General features: G+C 32.7%; 1 protein-coding gene across 2 annotated transcripts in view; it reads left to right on the forward strand.

Moving 5' to 3' along the window:
• Positions 1-23,031, forward strand: part of TrpRS-m (Tryptophanyl-tRNA synthetase, mitochondrial) — a 46,999-nt gene extending 23,968 nt beyond the window's left edge. For both annotated transcript variants that reach the window (XM_035361180.2, XM_035361179.2), the window contains 3 exons: positions 6,469-6,551; positions 19,760-19,878; positions 22,477-23,031. In XM_035361180.2, the coding sequence (XP_035217071.1) occupies positions 6,469-6,551; positions 19,760-19,878; positions 22,477-22,949 (675 nt within the window). In that variant the 3' untranslated portion in view covers positions 22,950-23,031. The remainder of the gene's footprint in view (positions 1-6,468; positions 6,552-19,759; positions 19,879-22,476) is intronic.
• Positions 23,032-23,979: the final 948 nt, after the last annotated feature.

The raw sequence follows: 23,979 nt of genomic DNA on the forward strand, positions 1-23,979 counted from the left end.
TTTACGCGTGCGTGTAAGACCTTTACGGCTGCGAATATGAATGTGCGCATGCGCATAATACGTTTACGCATGCACGTTTAATGTATAACGGATGGTATAAGCTAAGCTAAAATTATCTAATTCAGTTACTGTTGCAGATTGCGTTGTTCCTTAATCTTCGAATTGAATCTGGCTTATTATTTTTTGCAGACTGTTAGAGCAATTTTATAAACATAATCAAAAGTAAGCTTGAACTTTCGATTATGTCAAATAAAATTTCCGATATATATTTACTAATATGTAAAGGATCTACAAAGCGAAAGTATGTTTCGAAGTCCATTAAACAAAAAGTGGAATTGCTGCAAAAAATGGATAAAGGCATATATATCCTTTGATTATCTAATCATTCCGAAATATGTTTATGAATTTCACACTGCTCTGCAGGGGGGGGGACCACACGGTGCACAATGAGCTGGAAGTTGATCTGTCAGCACTATCCTTATCTTCAGGGCAGATGTTTTTATTTTATTTGGCTTATATTTCCTTACTAAATGTAGTATTTCATCTCGATGTACTCCGTCTTTTATATGATTTAAATCAAGTTCCTCGTCATTATAATTCGCTTCCGATAGTGAAGAAAGTGACGCAGAGGTTATTGAAAACAAAAAAATTTCGATTGACAAATTAGTCGGTATTCTCAACGCAGCAATTATAGGACTTGAACAGCGGAACTTTGTAACTAAACAAGAAATTATGTCTGTTAAATAGAATTAAAGAGAAAGTATTATCACATGAAATGAAGCAACTTAAACAACTTGCATTGAAAGAAATGTTTAATAAAGTAAACAAATAAATATTAAGCTTTTTCTTTTTGTAAATTTTGATACCCTTTAGATCATAATTGTTCTTTATTTCATTAATTACAGTTTCATATTTTTAATTTTATAATTTCTGCATGCCATCTTACCAGATTTAAACTGATGATCTATAACCTGGAATAGCTGCATATTTACGCTTTATTCTATTTTTTTCATCGTGGTACTTTCTGAAGAAAGTGACACCACCTTTGAAAAAGCACAATGTAATATTGCGTGTTTTGTACATGTGCTGGGATCCGTATCAGATTCGCTATCTAAAAGCAATTCGTGTAGTACTTTCAGTGCTTTAGAAATGGTCAGCCCTTTCCGATCCGTTCGGAAAATAATTTAAAATCCGAAAAAAATAAACTACTATTATATCTACAATTTGAAATTATAAACTAAATAAATATAAATGTCTACAACTCAAAACGATTAAATGTTTGTCTAAGAAACCTTTGAAGTCTAAGAAAACTTCTTTGAACCAAAGCGAAAGAGAAAAAGAGAACTGCTCTAGTGAAAAACCAAACAGCTAACTGATAAAATTATCCCTGACGGCCTTCAGAAAATTACCCCAACAATTTCTTAGTTGATAACCAAACATCCCCTCCAAAAAAAAAGGGGGGGGAGAAGAAAAAGAAAAACTGGAAATCAAACACAAATGTGGACACACCTATCTATGTTAATGAGCTGCAGAGAAACAAACATACAACTGCCTCTCAGTGACCTAAACTCACAGTGAGCCCAGTCTGGGAACACCTCGGTTTGCTGTTCGAATTTAGGCAAGATTTCAAGGTAAAAATTTAAAACTAATATAGAATAAGGAGATTAGCATATAGCTAAAAACATAACATAAAAATTTCCTTTCAAACAATTCCTTTTGTACCCTAAAACAAAATCTGTAAGATTTCTTTGAAAAATGTGGGTCTTAAAAAACTAAACATGGCTAATATACATAGACTGGTTTGTGTTGAGCTGCCATCTACTATAAATAAAGAAGGTTCAGAGTAACCTGTAGTAACTTTCAAATCTTTTTTCATTCAATTTTTCTGTGCATACAGAAGGAATTTTTAGGTGTGCCCAGACCGGGCACAGCATGCCGCAAAGGGTTAAGTGGTATAAGATATAGCTTTAACCCTTTGACTACTAATGGGATAGAATCTTCTGAATGCTTGGGATCATCTTCCAAAAGTTGGAAAATAAAGATGCCGCTGTGCTCATTGTACACAAATGAACATAGAGAAAAGAACTGATATGAGTTGCCCAATATGTAATGTTGGGTTATGCAGAGAATGCTTTACCCTATACAATACAATTCAAAATCTACGAGGGTCAGTCAAAAAGTTAGTTGTACGACTTTAGTAAACAAAACAGAAGAGAAATTTTACAATAAATTTTTTCAAAATCTATTTTTCAACATAATTACCTCCGTTATTTAAGCGTATCTTGAGGTGTGGTCCAAGTTTGTCGATGCCTTCTGCAAAGAAATCCTGTCCAATGCCCGATAACCATTCTTGGATTGCCGTTTTCACCTTATCATCCTAGTAATATCATCGCTTTGAAAGTTCTGCTACTATGGGACCAAAAACAAATAACGTTGCAAAGGCTGTAAGGAGGGTGATTCTCGACTTCCCACTTAAACTTTTTCAGAAGTTCGCACATTTGTTTTGCTGCATGCAGTTTTGCATTGTCATGCAGGAGCACAATGCCTTTCGAGAATTTACCTGGCCGTCGATTTTTAATTGATTCTCGTAATCATTTTAGTCAAAAAATGCATTAATTGCAACACCCTTTGGCATAAACTCTGTATGCAGCAAACTTTATCTGCCGAAAACAGCTTCAGCTTCACATTTCCCGCAGATGGAACAGTTCAATACTTTTTTTGTGTCTGGGAAGTGGAATGTTTCCAGTTGAGGGAGCAGCATTTTGTTTCAGGTGAGAAGTGGTGAATCCAAGACTCATCTTCGGTCACAATTTTGTCCAAAAACTGATTTCCTTATTTTTGGTAACATTGCAGAAATTTCAACGCAATTTCAAAATGCTTTTCTTTATGTTTCTCCGTCAGTAGACAAGGCACTCATTGAGCACAAACTTTATAAAATTGAAACTGACAGCTTGCGGCAGTAATTTTATGCACACTTCAATGAGAAATATCCAGTTCATTAGAGAGTTTGGCTGTTGTTATGCATCTGTTTGCAAGAATACATTCATTCACACCAGCAGACATATCAGAATTTGTGGCAGTTGATGGTCTTCCGTCACATCAGTGTCGTCAAAATCTATACGTCCATTCTTAAACACATCGCACCACTTCGCAATAGCTTGACGTTACATTGCATTTTCACCATAAACTTCATACAACTGCCGATAAGTTTCACAGCCGTTACACGTTTTTACCAACAAAAATCGAATCACTGCACGCATTTCCAATTTGGATGCCACTTGCAGCTGTCCAGACATGCTTACGACTGATTATCAGACAAACTAAAATTGCCCTGTAAAAGCCGCTATGCCACACGATAGAGCTAAATGTCTGAAGTGTTGCCAGAGAGTTTCATCGAAATAGCCTTTAAAAGAAAGTTTTTACAAAGAGGTGCAACTAACTTTCTGACTGACCTACGTATTTCATATAATAAAGTTTCCCCAAACACTTATAGTCAGTCAGTCGCTACATGTCAGACATATGTATTCTACTATTAACTAGGGCTGGGATGCATGTGCCCCAGCCTTTGGCTTAAAAACCATTTCTCAAAAAAATCCCAAATGCTAAATTTACCTTATTTATGACATATTTTGTTCACTTAAATAGGAAACAGGATTTAAAAAAATTTATTTTAAATTTGTAGTCAAAGGGTTAAGGAAAATATAAACATTATGGAGTGAAGACTTCCTTGTTTTAGCACTTTTCTGTTTTAGACACATTAACTCTCACATTTTCTTTCAAATGCCTCCATAAATCTAATCTCGAATATTGTTAAGAAGTATTGCAGAAGCCCTAAATTCTTCATGGCTTGGGATCTTATTCATTCATTATAATAATTTTAAAATTGTTTCAGAGAAATATATATATACTTATTCTCATACTGGCTTAAAATCATGCAGTGTTAATTCTATATTCTAAACTCGATTTAGATATAGTTTTTTTTTTTTTTTTTTAAATGAGATATTAATTGAGAGAATTTACTGTTTGCAATGTTCATATTAAAATTATTTAAAAAAAAAATATTTTTTAAGTATGCATCCAATCAGTTCCCCTTCCTAAGTTATAAGCCTTAACCCTTTAGCTTTTATTTTGATAATTAAATAAGTAATTATATGTATAAATAAAATTAAATACTCTGCTTAGAGAAATTCTGTGATTTAAAGCAATTTAAACTAAAAAACAAAATCTCATAATTTTTATATATAATGTGGAGGGGTTGAACATTAAACAGATAATTCAAAAACAAATAAAATGCATGTAAATCAGGAATTATTTTTTAATAAAACAAATTAATGTCATTTCAATTCCACACTTATGAAGTGTATTAAAAATTGCAAACAATTTGAAAACTTGTGTTACTATGTATGCAATGCACTTTCAGTCAATAGACTGAAAATTAACATTTATTCTAAATTTTTTAAAGCTAAATCACATAGCATAACAATGTGATCTCACTGCAACAGAATGAAGCAAACTGTAGATATATTTTTAGGTATATTTTTATTCCTCATATCCCAGGATCTGTTTTCTCATGGTCTCTGGTTTTTGGTTCTCTGATGTTTATGAGTTATTTATCTTTTCAGTGTTATGCCTCCATTACACAATTGTTTCAAGAATATATTATTTCTTGTGTGATAATTAAGACATTATTCACTTTTCTGTAATTTCCGATAATTTTCGAGTTTGTAAATTCTAGAAACTGAAGAAATTGCAAAAGAAAATGCAATTCACAAATACGTCAAACTTAACAGGTGCTGCAAAGCACACGTCATAGGCTTAAGACATAGTTTATGACAGCGAGACAGGCATGGCTCAGCAACTGCTATCATTCCCATACAAGATTCAAATAAAAAGTCAAAAGAAAAGGGGAAAGAAAAGGAAGAAGCGATTATGGTGCCATGCATGAAGCAAAATAAAAATAAAAGGTCTAAAAAAGTCTTAAATATGGCTTTTAAAATTTTTGAGAAAAATGGTTTAAAAAGATAAATTTGAAATTTTGAACATAAATTGGTAAATTTTGGTGAGTGCAGGTGCATGCAGAAGGGGATGGGTACCAGAATTTCACCATTGGTCGTACTAGTATGGTCCTGCAATATTAACTGGGTAATTCCAACCTAGTTTTGGGGGGAAACATCCGGAGGTTGGTCTGAGGGTCTCTCATCCTTCTTCTCCTACCACCAGTCTCTTGAGAGGACTTTTGGCACACCATGATATTTTGATATTTTTCACAGATACAAAAGTTCATGTCTTCTGCAGAATTGGAACTTAAGCCCGTCAATATGGTAGTCAGTGTCACTAACCTATGTACTCGTTGAGTGGTTTTTGGTGAGTGCAGAAGTATTCAAGAAAATATAATTCATCAACCGAAGAAATCTTTAGATAATTATAGCTAAACAAAAATTAATAGAGTAATTAAGGGCCAACAATGATTACCCATATTTCTTTCTTTCTTCCACAATTTAAAATTCCTCTTCTTTAATATAACATTTCAACAGGGTAATAACCCCCACCCCACAATTTAACCCCCCCCCCACACACACACACTTTACCCCCCTCTCTCTCCTCCTCTTTTTTTTTTTTTTTTTTTTTTTTTTTTTTTTTTTTTTGTTTGTTTGTTTGTTTGGAAAGCAATAGCTTGAAAATTATACTTTATTAAATTATACTTTAACAATTTAAAATTCTTCTTTAATATGAAATTTTAACAGGGAAAAAAAAAACTTTACCCTCTCTCTCTTTTTTTTTTCTGTAGGAAAGCAACAACTTGAAAATTATACTTGTTAAGGAGCAAAGTAATTATGTAACTAATAAAAGAGAAAAATAGAATGCCAACAAGATTGTAATTATTTTTAATCAGATAATTTTTCATATATAGTAAAGATGGAAAACTTCTAACACCTTTATTAGTTACATGAGAATGAAAAACCTCCATCAGTAAGAAAAGCTGTCAAATAATTGAATTGCTGAACAAGAGAATATTTTGAGAAGTAAATCATAAATTCATAAAAAAGGTAAGAGTAGAAAGAAATCTCTGTTTTACATCCTCCTATTTCTTATTCATCCATTTCTGATTTGTTCTCCTCAGTAAAATGATAATATTTGCATTAGAAGAAAAATGTAATTCATAACAGGTGTTTTATTAAATTATATGCAAATTTGGGAGAATTCTAAAAGGTTTAATATACAAACATATCAAATCCGATCAAAGGAAAACAATCTGCCAGTCAAAAGAAACAGTACAAGAAATTTTATTCCTTTTGCAGGAAAAAACTACAATGATTATGTTAATGCATTTAGTGTGAATACTCTGTATGCATTTGACTCATTGTCTACTGTGGTTAACTTATTATTTTTTACCGTATGTTGATTGCATCTTTTAAAATTCTAAATTAAATTTGAAAAATTGTAAGAGACTTTAATTTTTATTTTTAGGAAAAATCAACTACTTTAGAACATTTTCCACTTGGATTATATCTTTACCCTGTATTGCAAAGTGCTGATATCTTAGCATACAAGTATGGAATTTTATGAAATATTTTTGAGCTTTAAAAATATGATATATTATAATGTAATTGTACTATAAAATTTAATGGCTCCTAAACCAATGGGAAATCAAAATTTCTTATTTATGGAATATGTATTATGAGTAATTATAATACTGCTGTTCAATCCATCTGGCTTAGTACGTCTGGCATAGATACCATGGCAAATGAGTTCCTTCAAATGAACGTGTAACCATTCATCAGCATCACCAACCAAACGTCGTTCTTATCCAGAAATTTCATTCCATTGACAACTAGCTACACTTTTCATTTCCCACGATGATATGCTGCATAAGTATTTCACCGTCAGTCTGATATCTGTAGAGAAGCTTTTAATAATGCTTCAACATGTGGTTTTTTTTTTTTTTTTTTTCCCTTTCATTTCAAAAATCAAAGTATTGCATAACTTATCTTTCACATACATTTTCAGAATTTCAGATTTCTATGTGTGATGTGATGAAATAACCAAAAAGATTCCATCTTCTTGATTGTGATGTGCTAATTTTCCCATATAGCATTATCTGTGATTGTTAGCTCAGAGTGAGAAAAATGTTCCTTACCGGCGATGCCAGTTGTCATCTTTTCAACTCATTAATATCCATAACTCATGTAGCTATCACCATGTTTGCTGTCCATCCAAGAGTGAGCTTAATTTCTTTGCAGTAATTAGTAATTTGGAAAAATATGTAATTCTAAGATGCACTTCATTTTTAGCAATATTTCTAGGTTTAAAAAAATGTGAATTGAAGAAATATGATTTGTAAAAGTAACTAACATTGTCTGCTTTCGCCTGTTGATGATAGGTTTCTGTTATAAGAAGTTATTATTACTACATTATGTGCTTGAAAGCATACACCCAACTCTTTTTTACATGCTAAATACATTCCTTCCAAAACAATGCCCAAAAAAAATTGTGTAAAAAAATATATGCAACGTATGGTAAACTTGGGGATATGTTTTGCAACTTTGAAAAATCATGCAAGATAAAAAAACACTAAATATTTTCCCAAAAAGCAGTGGGAAAAAAGTAATAATGAAATTCATATTACATATTTAGAAAACAAAAGCAATTTATTTTTATTACAAAAAATTTTTAATTAGTGTACATTGAAAATTCAGTACATATAAAAATTAATACTTATAAATACATAATTACATATAAAAATTTAAAATGAGTTAAGGAATAAAATCAATTTTGCAACTATTCATCACTACTTAGTAACAAGCGTGCATGTTTACTATGAACTAGATCAAAAACGCTGTCATCAGTAGATATATCAAATATGTCTAGCACAACTGTTGGGTTTGAATCAAATGAAGAATTTCGCTTGTTATTAATGGCCTCTGTCAGATTTTTGTTGTTACAAAGTCTGTTATTAGCAACTGTTTTTGTTTTTTTGGTTGCTGTTGTTTTTTCAGTTGCTTATATAATTCTTGATATTCAGCTACACACAATTTAAGATTACACTAAAATTTTAATGCATACTCCATGTCAGGATCATGAGTAAGTATATGTTGTTCCATACTTGTAGCAAATTTCAAATTCTCACGTAGCAAATTTCAAACCCTCGCAAATTAAATCAGCCGTTAATGACTGAACTTCACCTTCGACTTCATCATTATAGACTTCTTTATTATCATAAACTTTCATAAATTGTCCTCATCAAATCAAATTGTCCTCATCCAAAGAGCATGCTCGCATCACTTCTTCGATGTCAGCCGGTTACATGTTGTTAAAACCTTTACTACCAATTGCACTTGATGGAGTTATAATTTCAGAACACACAGCTGATTTTTGTACTATTAAACTTCACTTTTGATGCATACTGACAAATGTTTTTTTCAAGGCCGATTGGCACAGCTGTTTGATGGCAAAAGAAGCATGTGTAATACAATCCGTAATTGTAAACATTACCCATGCTTCCATAACAGTCAAATTTCCTTCTTTCATTGAATCTAAAATATATTTAAACATTTGCTTTATGTAGTACATTTTAAATGCTGCTATAATCCCTGATCAAGTGACTGAATTAGCGAGGTGATATTAAGTGGCAAAAACAGTATCTGAATATTTTGATAATCTAGTACTGGGTGGCTGGGTGCATTATTCACGAGGGGGGGCAAAAGTATTTTGAATTCCAAACCCTTTTGTTCCATATATTTCTGGACTCCAGGAATAAAACAGTTGTTAAACCAGTTTGTAAACACATCAGCTGTTATCCTTGTCTTTTTATTTGCTCAACAGAAAACTGTTTAATGTTCTTACCTCTTAAAAGCTTGTGGCATGAGGGATTTGTTGATTAACAGAGGCTTTAACATTTTATTATCAAATGCATTACTGCAAAACAAGAACGTCACCTAATCTTTGGCCTCTTTAAAACCACCAGCTGATTTTTCAGATTTTGCTATATGCGTTCTTCAGGCATTTTCTTCCAGAATAATCCCATTTCATTGGCATTAATTATTTTATTGGGAGTAATAACATATTAAGTAATTAAAAATAATTAAAGGAGCAAATAATTAAAAAATAACATACTAAATAGATTAAATGATTAGAAATAATAAACTAAAACTGATGTCATTTGAAACACGTGTTTAAAAGATCGTTACCACAAAATAAATCTTTGAAAAATATTATCATTGCCTCAAAACTTTACAAAAAATCCGCATTTCCATCCAAAATACCTAAATCCTAAAATCTCCATGCACTTTTACTATTACTCCGCTACCGCCTTGGGGCCAATACATAATACAGTTACTTTTATTAGTTTATCCAGAAAGCTTTTTTGCAGCATTTTTGTCTGCTGATGCTACTTCTTTTATTTTTACATTTGGAAATGCGTGTCTTTTTAGAAAATCTGTCAGCCATCCCTCACTTGCATTAAATTCCAGTTTCTTCGTTGCCTGAAGACTTGTTGATGGTTCCAATTCCTGAAATTGGTTGTATATTCCAAGTCCTTTCTCTTTTATAATTTTCCCATCAATAGTCTTCTATCCAAAACACCAGTTTTTCCGTTTTCTCTAAGATAGGATTTCGACTATAACAAGATGTTTTAGAACTGAGTTTTGATCCAGAAATTATTGATTGTCGAATGGAATTCTTATTTTTTCTAATTGTTCTTGTAGTCACTATGTTTAACTCTTATGTCCCAAATTACTTTACTTTTTTAAAATGAGATTGTAACTTTTTTATTATATTTCTTTATGCATGAGAAACATCTCACATTAAGTTTCTCACTGCTTTTTTTTTTTTTTTTTTTTAATTGAGTCATAAAAGTCCCATTGGGACATAATTAACCAATATTATTGATGGGACTTAAAAGTCCCATGGGGAAATAAAAGATTAAACCAAAAGTTTTGCCAACAGATATGTGACCTTTGCTTCTCTTTAGACAGTCTAAGATTTTTATTTTAGTTCCTAATGAAATTCTTAGTCGCTTCAGAATAGTTTTTTGTTGTTTGGGCATTTTATTAATAAGGGTACTGGAACTTTTCTAAAAATGTAACACAATATTACCTCTTTTAGTAGTAAAAAATTATAATCACTACAAATTTTACTGGAAATTTTACCATCGAATTTAAAAAAAAAAAAAACTTTAATTTGAACATCAACTTTTAGAACTTTATTGAAATTATTTATTGCTTCCTACGAACTGAATACTTTAACACTGTATAACGAAATGCTGTGTTCAGGTTGAACTACAATGAGATAAAGAAAAAAAAAGATAATAAAATTTGGGTATTCTCCATAATCACCAGAGTAGTACGAATTCTTTGATGAAGTAGACCAACAGACCAAATCTACTTCATCAAAGTCTTCTTCATCATTTCAGTTAAACATTATTTTATTCTCTGAAACCAAATAGGATCTTATAGAAGTACATCAAAAGAAACTTAACAGAAAAAAAGTCATTGTCTTAACCTGAAATTTTAGCCAAATTATAGTTTACTCATTGAACTCACTGGAAACCATCCCTCAGTTTAAAACTGCTGCTGCAACATCTGAATTGAATACTTCTCAGCCATTCAAGATTATTTCTCTGTCTTCTGGATTTGATACCACTTGGCCCTTGGACTAATACTCATAAGCTGTTTACTACTTGTTCATCTTTAATACAGTTAGTTTTTACACCTTGGTTGTTGCCTTTACATAAAAAATCTGGAATATGCAACTCTTCAAGCAATATTCGACATCATTAATAATGAAGACTATAGAAACTGATTTAATAAAAATAAAGAATAACATGTGCATGCATCATAAGTGTACAATTTGTACTATTAATGACATAAATAATTCAGAAGTTCTGTTGAACTTGAAAGTAAAGGTTTATTTAGATAGGAAAAGATACAATTCAACATAAAATATTTAGTATAAAACTTTGGAAGTACTTCTGAAGTTTTGATCAAAAAATCAGAGCCCGCCCTTTCTCTAGGAAGGTTTGGTTAAATCATTCCACAACACCATTTAATGATGAAATATATGAAGGAACAGGATCAGTTATAGCATATAGCGTTTAGAAGCAAATGTTGCTAGTTCCTTACTTAAATATTCTTTGCCTATCACATCTAATTTTTGTTATGGAAGAATTTGGTTTCAGAAAAGTTCTCATCTCGACTACTACATCACATTTTTCTTTTCATAAAACGAATTTCAGTTAAATGCGAGAAGTCATCAATAATAGTCATGAAGTAATTTTCATGTGTTTGGTATAGTTGGCATAATTGGACCACTTACATTTGTGTGTATTGTAACCATTGGTTTTGTCTCTAGGTCAGTGTTTCTTAACTTTTCTAGCGAGTCGCACCCCATTGAATCTGAAAATATATCTCCGCACCCCATTGAAAAATGTGTTTTAATTTTTTTAGTCTATAAAAATACATTTTTTGCGAAACTTATTGTTTATTGAAAAACATTGTACATTTTATATAAATACAAAACAATATTATTTTTATTATTGACTAGTCTGTTGTTGTTTGTTCATTATTATACTGGTGAAGCGAGGTTCCTTTTTTGAAAGACATACGCGTAAGTCATCACTTGCATTTAAGCGATTTCTCGCTTTAGTTTTTGAACACGTATTTCAATAAGTTGATCTTTTTTCAGATCACTATCATCCATCAAATTTAAGTCAAATAGAAATGGATCCAGTATCCATCTCTGAGTTTTAGTAATATTTCCGGTAGAAAAATATCCATTGAATGATTCGCTCAATCGTCTCAAATGTATTACAATGTTGGGTATAATTGTATTCTTTTCATTTTTCGCAATAACAGAATCAAGCAAGGGAAAGTTTGCAAAATTCTCCTTTTCTACTCGACGTATCCAAATTTCTAATTTTGCGATAAATGAAGATAATTTTTCACTAGATATTATTATATTTATACCAAATCCTTGCATTGATAGATTCAATTCATTTAAATGGCTAAATGTGTCTGCTAAGTAGGCCAGCCTCAGCATTGCATCATTACTCTCAAAATATTTTACTAAATAACAGTTTTGACTAGTCAGTAATTGAATAATTTTCTCATGCAATTCAAAAACTCTGTTAAGCATGCGACCCTTAGATAACCATGGTATTTCGGTGTGATATAGGAGCATGGTATGATCAGCACCGATTTCCTCGCAAAATGCACGAAAAATGCGATGATTAAGCGCTCGCTCTCAGATATATTTTACTACATTTACTGCTGTAGTTAAATACTATTTTAAACTTTCTGGCAATGCTTTTGATGCAAGTGCATGACGATGCAACATGCAGTGCAATGCGTTGTTATAAGTTCCGGTAATTCTCTTTTCATGTGTGAAAAAAATCCTGAATTTTTGCCTAACATTGCTGGGGCTCCATCAGTGCATATTGAGCCAATCACATTCATTGGTAATTGATATTTAGTAAAAAAATCTTTGATGCAATTGAAAACATCAGTTCCTCTCGTATTCATCTCCAGTGGCTCACAAAATAGAAATTCTTCTATCACCTCTTTTTCCTTCACATACCTAACAAATACCAAAAGTTGGCTACTATTATCAACATCAGTTGACTCATCCAGGTGCATGCTTATTTTTAGTGGACTGATTTTTATGTCTTCAATTACTTGCATTAAAATATCTTCACTGAGATCTTGTATTCGCGATCGTATAATATCATTCGATAATGGAATCTGTTGGATGTTTTTTATGTGCTTCCCAATATAAAACTGTTTTAGCAATAATTAAAGCAGAAGGTTTGACCAACTCTTCAGCGATCGTGTGAGGTTTCTTTTTTTTTTTTTTTTTTTTGCACATATATATGCCACTTGACATGACGCTTCTAATAAAGGTTTTTGAATTGCTGGTCCGCACAATTTTAGGATAGTTCCACTGGTATCAAACCGAGCCTTCTTTGACTTCAAGCTGTTCATGCTATGCGCTTTTTCGCCACCATGCAGACTGTTGAAATGCTCTAATAACTTTGATGGTTTGAGATTGCTGTTTGAAAATATCTTGGAACATAAGATGCATTGCGGTCATTGCGTGCCATCTTTTTCGGTTGTACAGGTAAACCCATAGCCGGCATACTTATCATTCCATTGTCGTTTTTTTGAGATAGTGGGGTTCACTATAATCGATTTAATTATTTAGAAATTATGTAATATTATACAGTCAAAAGTCTTTAATCCAGACTCGTCGGGACTAAAGCGATTCCGGATTATCGGTTTTTCTGGTTTATAGATCATCACTCTAAATCTGGTAAGATGGCATGCAGAAATTATAAAATTAAAAATATGAAACCGTAATTTATGAAATAAAGAGCAGTTATGATCTAAAGGGTATCAAAATTTACAAAAAGAAATATTTATTTGTTTACTTTATTAAACATTTCTTTCAACGCGCGCATGCGTAAAGCATATATTACGCATAGTCAGAATTAGAAAATTGCAACCAGAAAACTATTTGATGTGTATTCGTGATATTTACAATGAATTTGATTTAAATCATATCAGAGTACATCGAGATGAAATACTACATTTAGTAATGAACTATAAACCGAATAAAATAAAAACATCTGCCCTGAAGATAAGAATAGTGCTGACAGATCAACTTCCAGTTCATTGTTTGCCGCGATGTTCCCCACCCCCGCAGAGCAGCGTGAAATTGATAAACAGATTTCGGAATAGTTAGAGAAACAAAGGCTATGCCTTTATCCATTTTTTTGCAGCAATTCCACTTTTTGTTTGATGGACATCGAAACATGCTTTTGCTTTGTAGATCCTTTGGCAGCTCCAGAATCGGAAATTCTTTTTGACATAATTGAAAGTTCAAGCTTACTTTTATAAAATTGCTCTAACGGTCTGCAAAAAATAACAAGCCGGATCCAATTCAAAGATTAAGGAACAACGCAATCTGCAACGTTAACTGAAATAGATAATTAGATAATTTTAGCTTAGCTTATACCGTCCGTTATACATTAAATGCACATGCGTAAATGTATTATGCGCATGCGTAAAGGTATTATGTGCATGCATTGACGCATGCACAGAAAGTTTGTAACTTTGAGGTCCGGATTATAGATCATTCCGGATTATGGACGTCTGGATTAAAGACTTTTGACTGTATATATAATGTTCTTACGTTTGTAATATCACTGAATCCTATTTGGCTTGAATGGACAATTAAGAATTATATTAGTCTCAAGAGGTTTCTGGACAAGTCAGAATACACAATACATATGTCGCGGACACAATAGTTGACTCAGCTTGACTCAACCTAGCACAGGTGCAGTAGATGCAGATACAAATCTGTGAATCCGTAGATTCCATTGGAGTAGCACATATTGAACTCAGCGCATGCGCAAGCTGGGATAACGTTCTCCGCTTGTATTCCCACAAAGTTTTTTTCTTTTCTCTGTCACCTAGCTGCCAGGTTCGCGTTCGTTTGTAGCGTTTCGTGCACCTGCTCTTTCCTGTGTTTTTTGCCGATAAGTGAGCTAGGTGCTACCAATTTTTATGAGCTTCAATATTGGGGACACTATTGCAGATTTCAAATATTTTATTATAAGAAATTTAATAAATGATATTTAATAATTTTTATGGTTAGGTAGGGGTTTCTCCCGCACCTCCAAAAATATATTCCCGCACCCACCCCCGTTAAGAACCACTGCTCTAGGTTGTCCCAACAGCATAGCACTCTGTTTGGCATAAGTACAAACTTCACAGAATGGTTGCAAGTTCTTAAGTCCTAGGTTCTTGAGTGCAATACTGGAACAGTGACCCAATCTACAATGCCACAATATCGTTCTCTTTTGTCAGTAACGATACTTCATAATCAGGCACAAAATCACTGGTATATTGGCCACGATTATCACAATAGCCAAAACGTATATTATTGCTTTTCTTAGCAGTAAATACTTTTTGATCCTTAAAAATCATTCTGAAACCTGCAGTTTCAATATTTCGCATTGAAATTAATTTACCATTTAAATCTAGTATACAAGTAAAAAGTGCACTTTTGATAGTTATTTGAACACCATTGGATGCTTTAGTAGAAATATGGTTAACATCTTTCAATTTTAAGGTAGATGAATGCAAAGCACATTTCACATTTCCTGACTTGGGAGTGAATGAAGAAAACCATTCTTTATATGAGCATGTGTGAGAAATTGTTCCAGAGTCAATAATAAAGCTTCTTGACATTAAATCACCTGTACTAAAGGAAATCGCTGGTGAAGCAATTCTTCCTGCATTCAACTTTACAAAAATGTTTCACATGCCCAGGTTTCCTATACTGAAAACACAAAATTTTTTTCTTAATTCTTTTTTAAAATGTCCTTTCTTTTTACGAGACATTCCTTTTGACTTGCAGAAAATGCAACATTATCTTTTGCTGCGTGCTTAATATCCTTTACTCTTGAATCACTGTAAAGGGCTTCTGCATCTATAATTGCGAAGTAACAAGCTCCAAGGTTAAATTTACACTCTGTTGATTTTCTTATGTAATCTTCTTATTTTCAAACTGTAGTGGAAGAGACGTCAGAATATAAACTTTTGTATCCATACCACACTTCTGCACCAGATAGTCGTATATCTGCAACTAGTTTTTCATTTCACCAAGACTTCACAAATCTTCTTTCTAGTTGCCAAGCATTTCCCTGTAAGGATTTTCTTGTTTAGATTCATAAATAGTATGAAGCTTTTTCCACATTTACTTTGCTGACTTTTCTCCATGAAGTGAAGCCAGAACTTGATCATTTAACATTGCCATTAGGAATGAATAAGCATTTTCATCTTTAACGACTTCAAAATCTTACATTACATCTGGTTATTTTTCTAAAAACTGATCCATTTCTTTGGTGGCAAACAGTGCTTCAACACATCGACTCTAACTAGCATAATTTGTTCTATTGAAAGGAATTACAGCATTATTTTTCACTTACCATTGCTCACACAAACTAACTTTCAGTCACTATGGCTAGTTGCGTATCCAAATTAAACAGCTTACTTCTAGAGAAAACAAACAGTATAAGAAAACTGCTGAAAGCAATTACAGCTACTAATCCTATTTGCAATATACTACTCAGTACACTTAACTGCATTGTAACTAGACATTCTGTCAAAAGACTGATTGCATCCTTATTTATAAATACGTATCTCACTGAATCCACCAGTCAGTATTGATTAATTTCATAGACTGGGAGGTGAGCTATGCATGTTTTGCATAAAATCACCATTTGAAATCTGTGTCAATAAAATACGTGCACGAAAACTAAAAATTAAATCTTCGTTACCCTGCCCCAAACTATGCTGTAATAGAAATGTTAACTCCATTTTCTCTAAATCAGTGGTTCTGAATTTTTATTTTGTGATTTGTTCTGTCTGGCTTGTGTCAGAATATCATATTCTTCCCCATTTTTTTAATCATTTTTATTATGAGTGGTTCATTCATTCCAAATGATAAGCGAAAATTTGAAGTATTGTGCTATAAAATATATTATATAGTGTGCTATAAAATATATTAATATTTTATAATACACTATATTGTTGTAAAATATATTCAGAATTTAACAATTAGTATAATTAATAAATATTTACTATTACATGTTAATTAATATGTAAAACGTTATGAAAAAGTAGAAATTGAAGCATGTACTTAAAATGTTTGGTAGTTGCATATTATCCTGTCCCTCCCCTCCCCCAAAAAAACTGCAAGGTTTGAACAAAATTGCACCAATCATCCTGTGGAATTTTCAAGGAACTGATATTTCGTTATTTAGTAAACAATCAGTATTTGACTTGCTTCATTTTTGTGCTTTATAAACACACTTTCATTTGTTTCTCATATTAGACTATCCAATTTTACCAGTTTTATTTATTTATTTATGGAAAAACATGCAAGGTCTATATGCTTAGCAGGAGAGATGCCTTTGTGGCAGAGTCGTAGCTAGGGTTTTCAGCGCCCAGGGACAACTGAAGATTTCGCGCCCCCTACTGCTTGCCAAGGATGGAAAACATTTCATTCTAAAATGTCGTAACATCAGTTTGGCGCCCCTTGGAGTCTGCATCCAGGGACAGATGCCCCCCTCTAGCTACGCCCCTGCTTTGTGGAGGACTTTCAAAGAGAAATTGTCTTGTAAACATGTTACATATGGGAAAAAACCAAAAACACCCATACAGCCAGCCCATTTCCTGGGATTCTAACCCCAGGCCAAACTACCACTGTTCAGCAATTTTACCACTCGGTCGCTGTTGGGCCCTATTTGACCGGAAACTCTGTTTAGAACACTTTGAATACAAATTTCTCACAAATAATTGTTCCTATCTATTACTGTTTTGTTGGCCATATTCAGCTGCCTATATTGTGTCCGTTAACGCACACCTTTTGATGGAGAATCCCTTAACTCTGAGAACAGTCCACTGCTTACTGTTCTGTAGCAACCAGGTCCTGAGTTTTAATCATATTTTATTCCTCAAAATGTATGAAAAATTACAGAGGTAGCAATTAATTTATATCTTTGTGTTCATGAAAACAAAACATGACTTATTGAGAATCAAACAAAGTTACACCAAATGAAAGGGCAGCTGTTATGAATGTGTTGTTATGTAATACTTAACCATAATTGGCACTAAATTGCACTGCTTGGCCACAGTTTCACAATCAACAAGATAACAAAACTCCCAAATATTTATATTTTTTAATACACTGTATTACTGTATACTATTCATTAAGATTTTTTATACTTAAAAAGTTCTTTATACTTAAAAGTTATTCTTTGTTTGTTTAATTATTTGTAAATTATTATGTTTAATAAATTTAAATAAGGAAACCTTTATATTGATTTCAGCTGTGCTTGCATAATACTTGAATTAATTTTTCAACCCGTTTTGGCCATGAGATTTCAAAGAGATTTTAGCTCTTTTTTACTTTGACAGTTTGAATCTATCATTCTTCAGTCAGTCATTCCCCTTCTTGAGACCATGAACCCATGGAGAATAATTCCTTACTACACTGGTTATCATAAATTAAGGAAAAATCACAAAAGTCACGATTACTCAAAAAGTTACATGTAGAATTTTATGAAACTTACCCACTATATACAACATATAGTAAGGCATCAAATTACATAAAAATAAATTACCAGACAATTATGGTAGTATAGAAATTAGCACATGTATAAAATGAACAAATCAAAGGTGTCAGTTTGCTATAGGAAAAGTGCCTTCAATATGGAATATGGTCGCCTCTAGAAGCAATATAGCACATACAGCGATGCGTGATGCTTTCAATTATGCGGTCTATCAGTTCCATAGGAAGCGAGAGCCATTGCTCTTGCAAAGCAGTTGCAAGCGCGGCAAGAGTCTGAGGGGGCAGATTGAGAGCAGCTAGACGTCTCTCTAAAGCATTCCAAACGTGCTCGATGGGATTCAAGTCCGGGTATCGAGCTGGCCACTCCATGCGCATAATTGTTTCCTGTTGAAGATAATCATCTATGATGCAAGCTCTGTGTGGTCTTGCGTTATTGTCCTGTAACAGAAAAGCATCACCTATTGCCCCAGCACATGGGTGCATATAAGCATCAAGGATGTCATCTTTATAAACATGAGCATTCACGGTTTATGTTGGAAAGACATGGAGGTCTGTGCATCCACCCAAAGGGATGTCACCCCAAACACAGACACTACCTCTTCCGTATGCATCTCTTTAACGGATGTTTGACAGATGATAACGGGTTCCGGGTTCTCTCCATATCAAATAACACCTACTATCGCTTTCTAGACTAAACCTGGAGTCATCTGTAAAGAGAACAGCCCTCCACTGATCAGGCGTCCAGTGGACATGTTGTCGTGCCAACTGCAGACGGTCCCTCCTATGGCGTGACGTGAGCGGCATGCAAATGGCTGGTCGTCTCGCATACAGACCACCTTCGTGAAGCCTTCTACGCACGGTTGACATTGACACCAACCTTCTGGTGGCTGCAGCAAGGGAGGATCTAAGAAGAGTCGGAGTAGCGGTTCTATTCCTGCGTGCACATAATGTCAAATATCAGTCATCGGCGCTCGTCGTAGCAGTTGGCCATCCTTGGCTTAACCTGCTAGATGCCAAATCTGTGGTTTGAAATCACCTCCAAAGTCTATGAACCACAGAAGGACTCACATTTAGCCATCTGGCCACTTCTGTTTGACTGTATCTTGCCTCTAGTCTCTCAATGGCTTTCCATCGTAGTTCTGCAGGCAGATGATGCCTGGAGGTCATTGTTACGAATTGGCTATCTCACATTTCTGATGTCACTATCACAGTAAAATATGTGGGCTTGCTCTCAAACATGGACTTTTATTCTCCTCGCAGATGACGTATTCCGAGTTCAGCGCCACTAATTTGCATATTGCAGTTTTACTCAACTACTGTTACTTGGCAACATATTCAAATTTTACACGGTTTGGCTTATTTTTGAGGGAGTTATCGCTATTTTTGTGATTTTTCCTTAATTTATGATAACCAGTGTAGTTCAGAATCCTTGTTGTAAACCATGTTCATGCCAAATTTTTAAACAAAATATTGAAATTACAGATATGCTCATTCATGGTTTGGGTGTGGCATTAGAGCTATAAAGTTGTCTAATAAATCTGTGATTTTCTGCTTTGGTTAATGTTTTGCTTCATAGCTATCTAAATTTTCTTGCTTGGTAATTATTTTTATTTATTTATTTAAGGGCGACTGAGGTGCCTGTTGGTGAAGATCAGTTGCAGCATATACAATTAAGTCAACACCTTGTTAAAATTTTCAATAATAAATTTGGCGAAATATTTCCAACTCCTGTACCATTAATAGGTATCTGCTTTTATATTGCATAATAAAAAAATTATAACTCTGACTTTTAAGCTAATTTAATTCATTATTTTTAGAGGAACTGTATTTTTCTTTCAGTGTGAGATGATACAAATTTTCTTAACTTATGTCTCGCTTAAAAATTTTATGAAGTTATTTTGATTATGCTAAACTTTTGTGGCATAAAGTTCTGTCATATGAATACTTGCATATATTATTTTTCTTTATACATGCAGAGCTGTTTATTATCAAGCATTTTCTTATATTAGTTATATTTCATTTTTAAGTATTATTTATTTATTTAGAAATTTTGTTGATTTTTGAATATTATATATTCTCTCTATTGTTCTTAGAATGTAATTCTGTATGGCCTTTGGATTGTGTTCCTTCTTTAAGTATAAATCATCTTCAGCCTCAACATGAATAAAATCTTCATCAGATAAGGCTGTTTAAAAGTCATAGCTATGGATCAGAATATCATCTTAAAATATAAGCTTATACAAATTGGCTGGCTGGAATTACTAAAATTCTTCATAAAATGGTACACTGTAAGATTTATTCATTCCTGTCATATTGTGTTATTTATTATCTGGCCATGTTTAACCAGACGAAGCTTCCTCTAAAAATGGACAGTGCTTATATATACATCATTGAATTATCTCAGTTATGACAGAACAGTGGCACACCCCTCTCCTAATTGTAGCAAGCATACTTTTATGTTATGTTCTTTCCTTTCACCTGTATCTTCTGGTGTGGTCATTTTGATATTGTCTTGTGTGAAACATCATTGTTGTAATATTTTGACATATTTATTTTGATTGTTATGCTGATGATTTTAACATATACATATGTATTGCTTTGAACAACTTTGCTATCACTATGTTCAACTGGCATTTGCTTTGCTTTGCTTTCTTGTCTTTCGCATTGATTGAATAGAAGATTTTCGTACATACATTTTCTGAAATCTTCTATTAACTATTTCATGCTTCCATAACAAACGTGTTGCTACATAAGATACTCTACATATACATTGCTGTCATCACGTATCTGGTCTGTAGAAATCATCCAATGAGTTAACATTACAGCAATGAATGGCTGGTGCAGTGGATGGAGGCCAACATTGGCAGTGTCTAGTCCAGTGGTCGTCAACCCTTAGAACTTCATGGACCACTACATATATAATTATATATTTGGCAGACCACTAATATGAGTTAAGAAAAAAAAAAAAACACCTTAAATCAGACCTTAAAAACAACATATTACTATTCAAAAACTATGTTAAACTTTCCAATACATGTAATTCTATTTTTCATTTGTTAATATAATTTTTGAAACATTTGGTGTTCAGCAGCATGCCTTTATGGAAATTCAGGCTATGTCCCTGATTATGAGTAACAATTAAAACACTATTAACATCACATATTTCTTCACATTGAAAAATCATATGAAAAGTACAAAAATCTTACCTTCTTGTACAGAAAGCTTCACATTTCCATATCACTGAAAAGGAAATTCGTGAAAAGCAAGAACAAACCGGCAAATGCAAAGCAACATCAATAAACTGAAAGTGTTATGCCGCCAATTTTTAATTATTGTAAACATAATAATCAGCAATGGCGCCATCGATCAACAGTTAGACAAAACAAAAACAGAAACTTCCAGTGATGCAATTATAAACAAAAATGCATATGGTTCTCATAAAAATTCATCAACTTGCCTATTGACAGGGAGAAAAAACTGTATTATTAATGACTACAATAGCATATGTTTGTAATTCAAAAGGAAAGAGAATTCCAGTTCGCACTATTATTGAAAACAGCAAGCATATCCATGTGAAGATGCATAAGGTAAGCTTTGATCAAAATCGTGTCCAGATGAAAATAAAGAGTCTTTCAAATTAAACTAAGTTTTATTAACAAATTAATAAAATTATTATTATTACCGACGATTTAATCTCGGTTCATAATGAAACTATCCAGAGATAGTGCCAGAGACTCATTTCAAACCTTTATCTAATCTAATCTGCTACATAAAATATATATATATATATAGGGTTACATTAAAATACTTAACGAGAATAAATCACACTACACTGCAATACAAGGGGGTTGCAACACCATGGTTGCCAACTCTTACTTTCAAATGTCGCTAGATACACCTGCAAAAGTAACTAAAGAGTCGCTAAATTCATTGAAAGAATTTCACTAAAAGTAGTAGCTAAAATTTTAAAAAAAAAAAAGTCCATATTCCATAATAGTTCGTTACTCGTTATTTTTAAACTGAATCTTCAAAAACTATAAATAAAGTCCCAAGTTTTCTGCGAACCATCAAAAGGTTTTTACGGAAATGTTTTCATGTACCTATTTCAAAATATTCAGATAAATATTATTTTCTGCTCAAAATCTGTTTTATATATATATATTAATTTTTTACTGTCACAGAAAGGTATATGCTTAAAAAGTTTTGACTCAAAAATTTGAATATATGAGATTTGAAAATATAAGATTTATTATTAGCAGTTTTCTTTCAGTTATAAATTGCAGTATAGTTACATATTTATTTACTTTCAATTGAAAAAGCAATTTTTTTTCCCCTTTTCAGATGCCAATTGTGCAAGAATAAAGAGTTTAAGACAGCCTGATAAAAAAATGAGTAAATCAGATTTTAATTTCAAAAATCGAATTGAATTGACAGACAAACCAGATATAATACTGAAGAGGATAAAAGAAGCTTTAACAGATTTTACATCAGCTGTCACTTTTGATATAGATAAACGCCCTGGTGTCAGCAATCTAATATTAATCCATGGTCTTTGTACTGGGAAGTCCCATGATATTATTTGTTCTGAAAATCAGCATCTAAACACTGGCCAGTATAAGCTAGTAGTTGCAGAAGCTGTAATTGAATATTTGAAACCAATACAGCTAGAAATACAAAGGCTTCTGTCTGACCAATCCCACATTGATCAGGTGCTGCGAAAAGGGTCAGAGAAAGCAACTGAAATAGCTTCTAAAACTATGTTTGAAGTTAAAGAAGCTGTTGGCCTCTCATTTGATGTCAAGTTTAATAGTTGACAAAGACTATAAGTATGTAAATATTGAATTAGAAATTTTGTATTATAATTTTGAAAAAAATTAAACTCCTACTTAGTCTAGTTTTTTTTTATTTATTTATTTATTATTATTATTATTATTATTATTATTATTATTATTAAAAGAAACTCAACAAGTTCCCCATGTACCACATAGTATCACATGGGGCTTACAGAAGTAAGTATGAAACACAATACAAAATAAACAAGAGAAAATTGAAATAAAATCAAGGATGATTACAAAGTTTTACAATGAATTGACAAAAAATGTTAAAAGCACTTCTCACGGAAATAAATTGGTAAAACTCTGGAAGCCAGTTAATATTAAAATTTTTCAGTCCCAGTTTCATGACTTTTCTTTCGCTCTCATATTTAGGACATAGAAGAAGCACATGTTCTACGTTCTCCTCGCCGCTGAGGCCACAGTCACAGACAGACTCAGGACTCAACTTAAATCTGTTCAAATAACTTTTAAAATTCCCATGTCCAGTAAGAAACTGGGTTAATTTGTAATTTGTAAAGAAATGATGACACGACAATCTCATTTTAATAGAAGGGAAATATCTCCTAGTTAAAATCCCTTTATTTGAATTAATGAATTCGTGATTCCACGACTCCACAATGCTTTCATACATGACCTTCTTATAGAAGGAATTAGGGATATTGACAAAAGTGTCAATTTCCTGCTTAGTCGCAGTCTTAGCAAGGAAATCGGCTCGTTCGTTCCCAACAACACCTGTATGACCACTAACAAATGAAAATGAAACCGAAATATTTTTATCCTTTAGATTCTTCAGTTCTTTTTGAATCTCGATAATGATATTATTAGAAGAAGAAATACATTTTAAGATCTCCAAGGATGAAAGGGAATCAGTACAAATGAGATAGTCTGAAACAGCACTATTTTGTTTAGAGACCCATTTGATGGCGAAGTTTATGCACAAAAGTTCAGCTATGAAAACGGTACATTCATCTTTGATTCTAAATTGACAGTGCTCAAATTCAAGACCATC

Source organism: Stegodyphus dumicola, chromosome 11 (genome assembly GCF_044657685.1).
Source record: "Stegodyphus dumicola isolate Sdum_Otavi_A_Nest chromosome 11, ASM4465768v1".
NCBI classification, from domain to species: Eukaryota; Metazoa; Arthropoda; class Arachnida; order Araneae; family Eresidae; genus Stegodyphus; species Stegodyphus dumicola.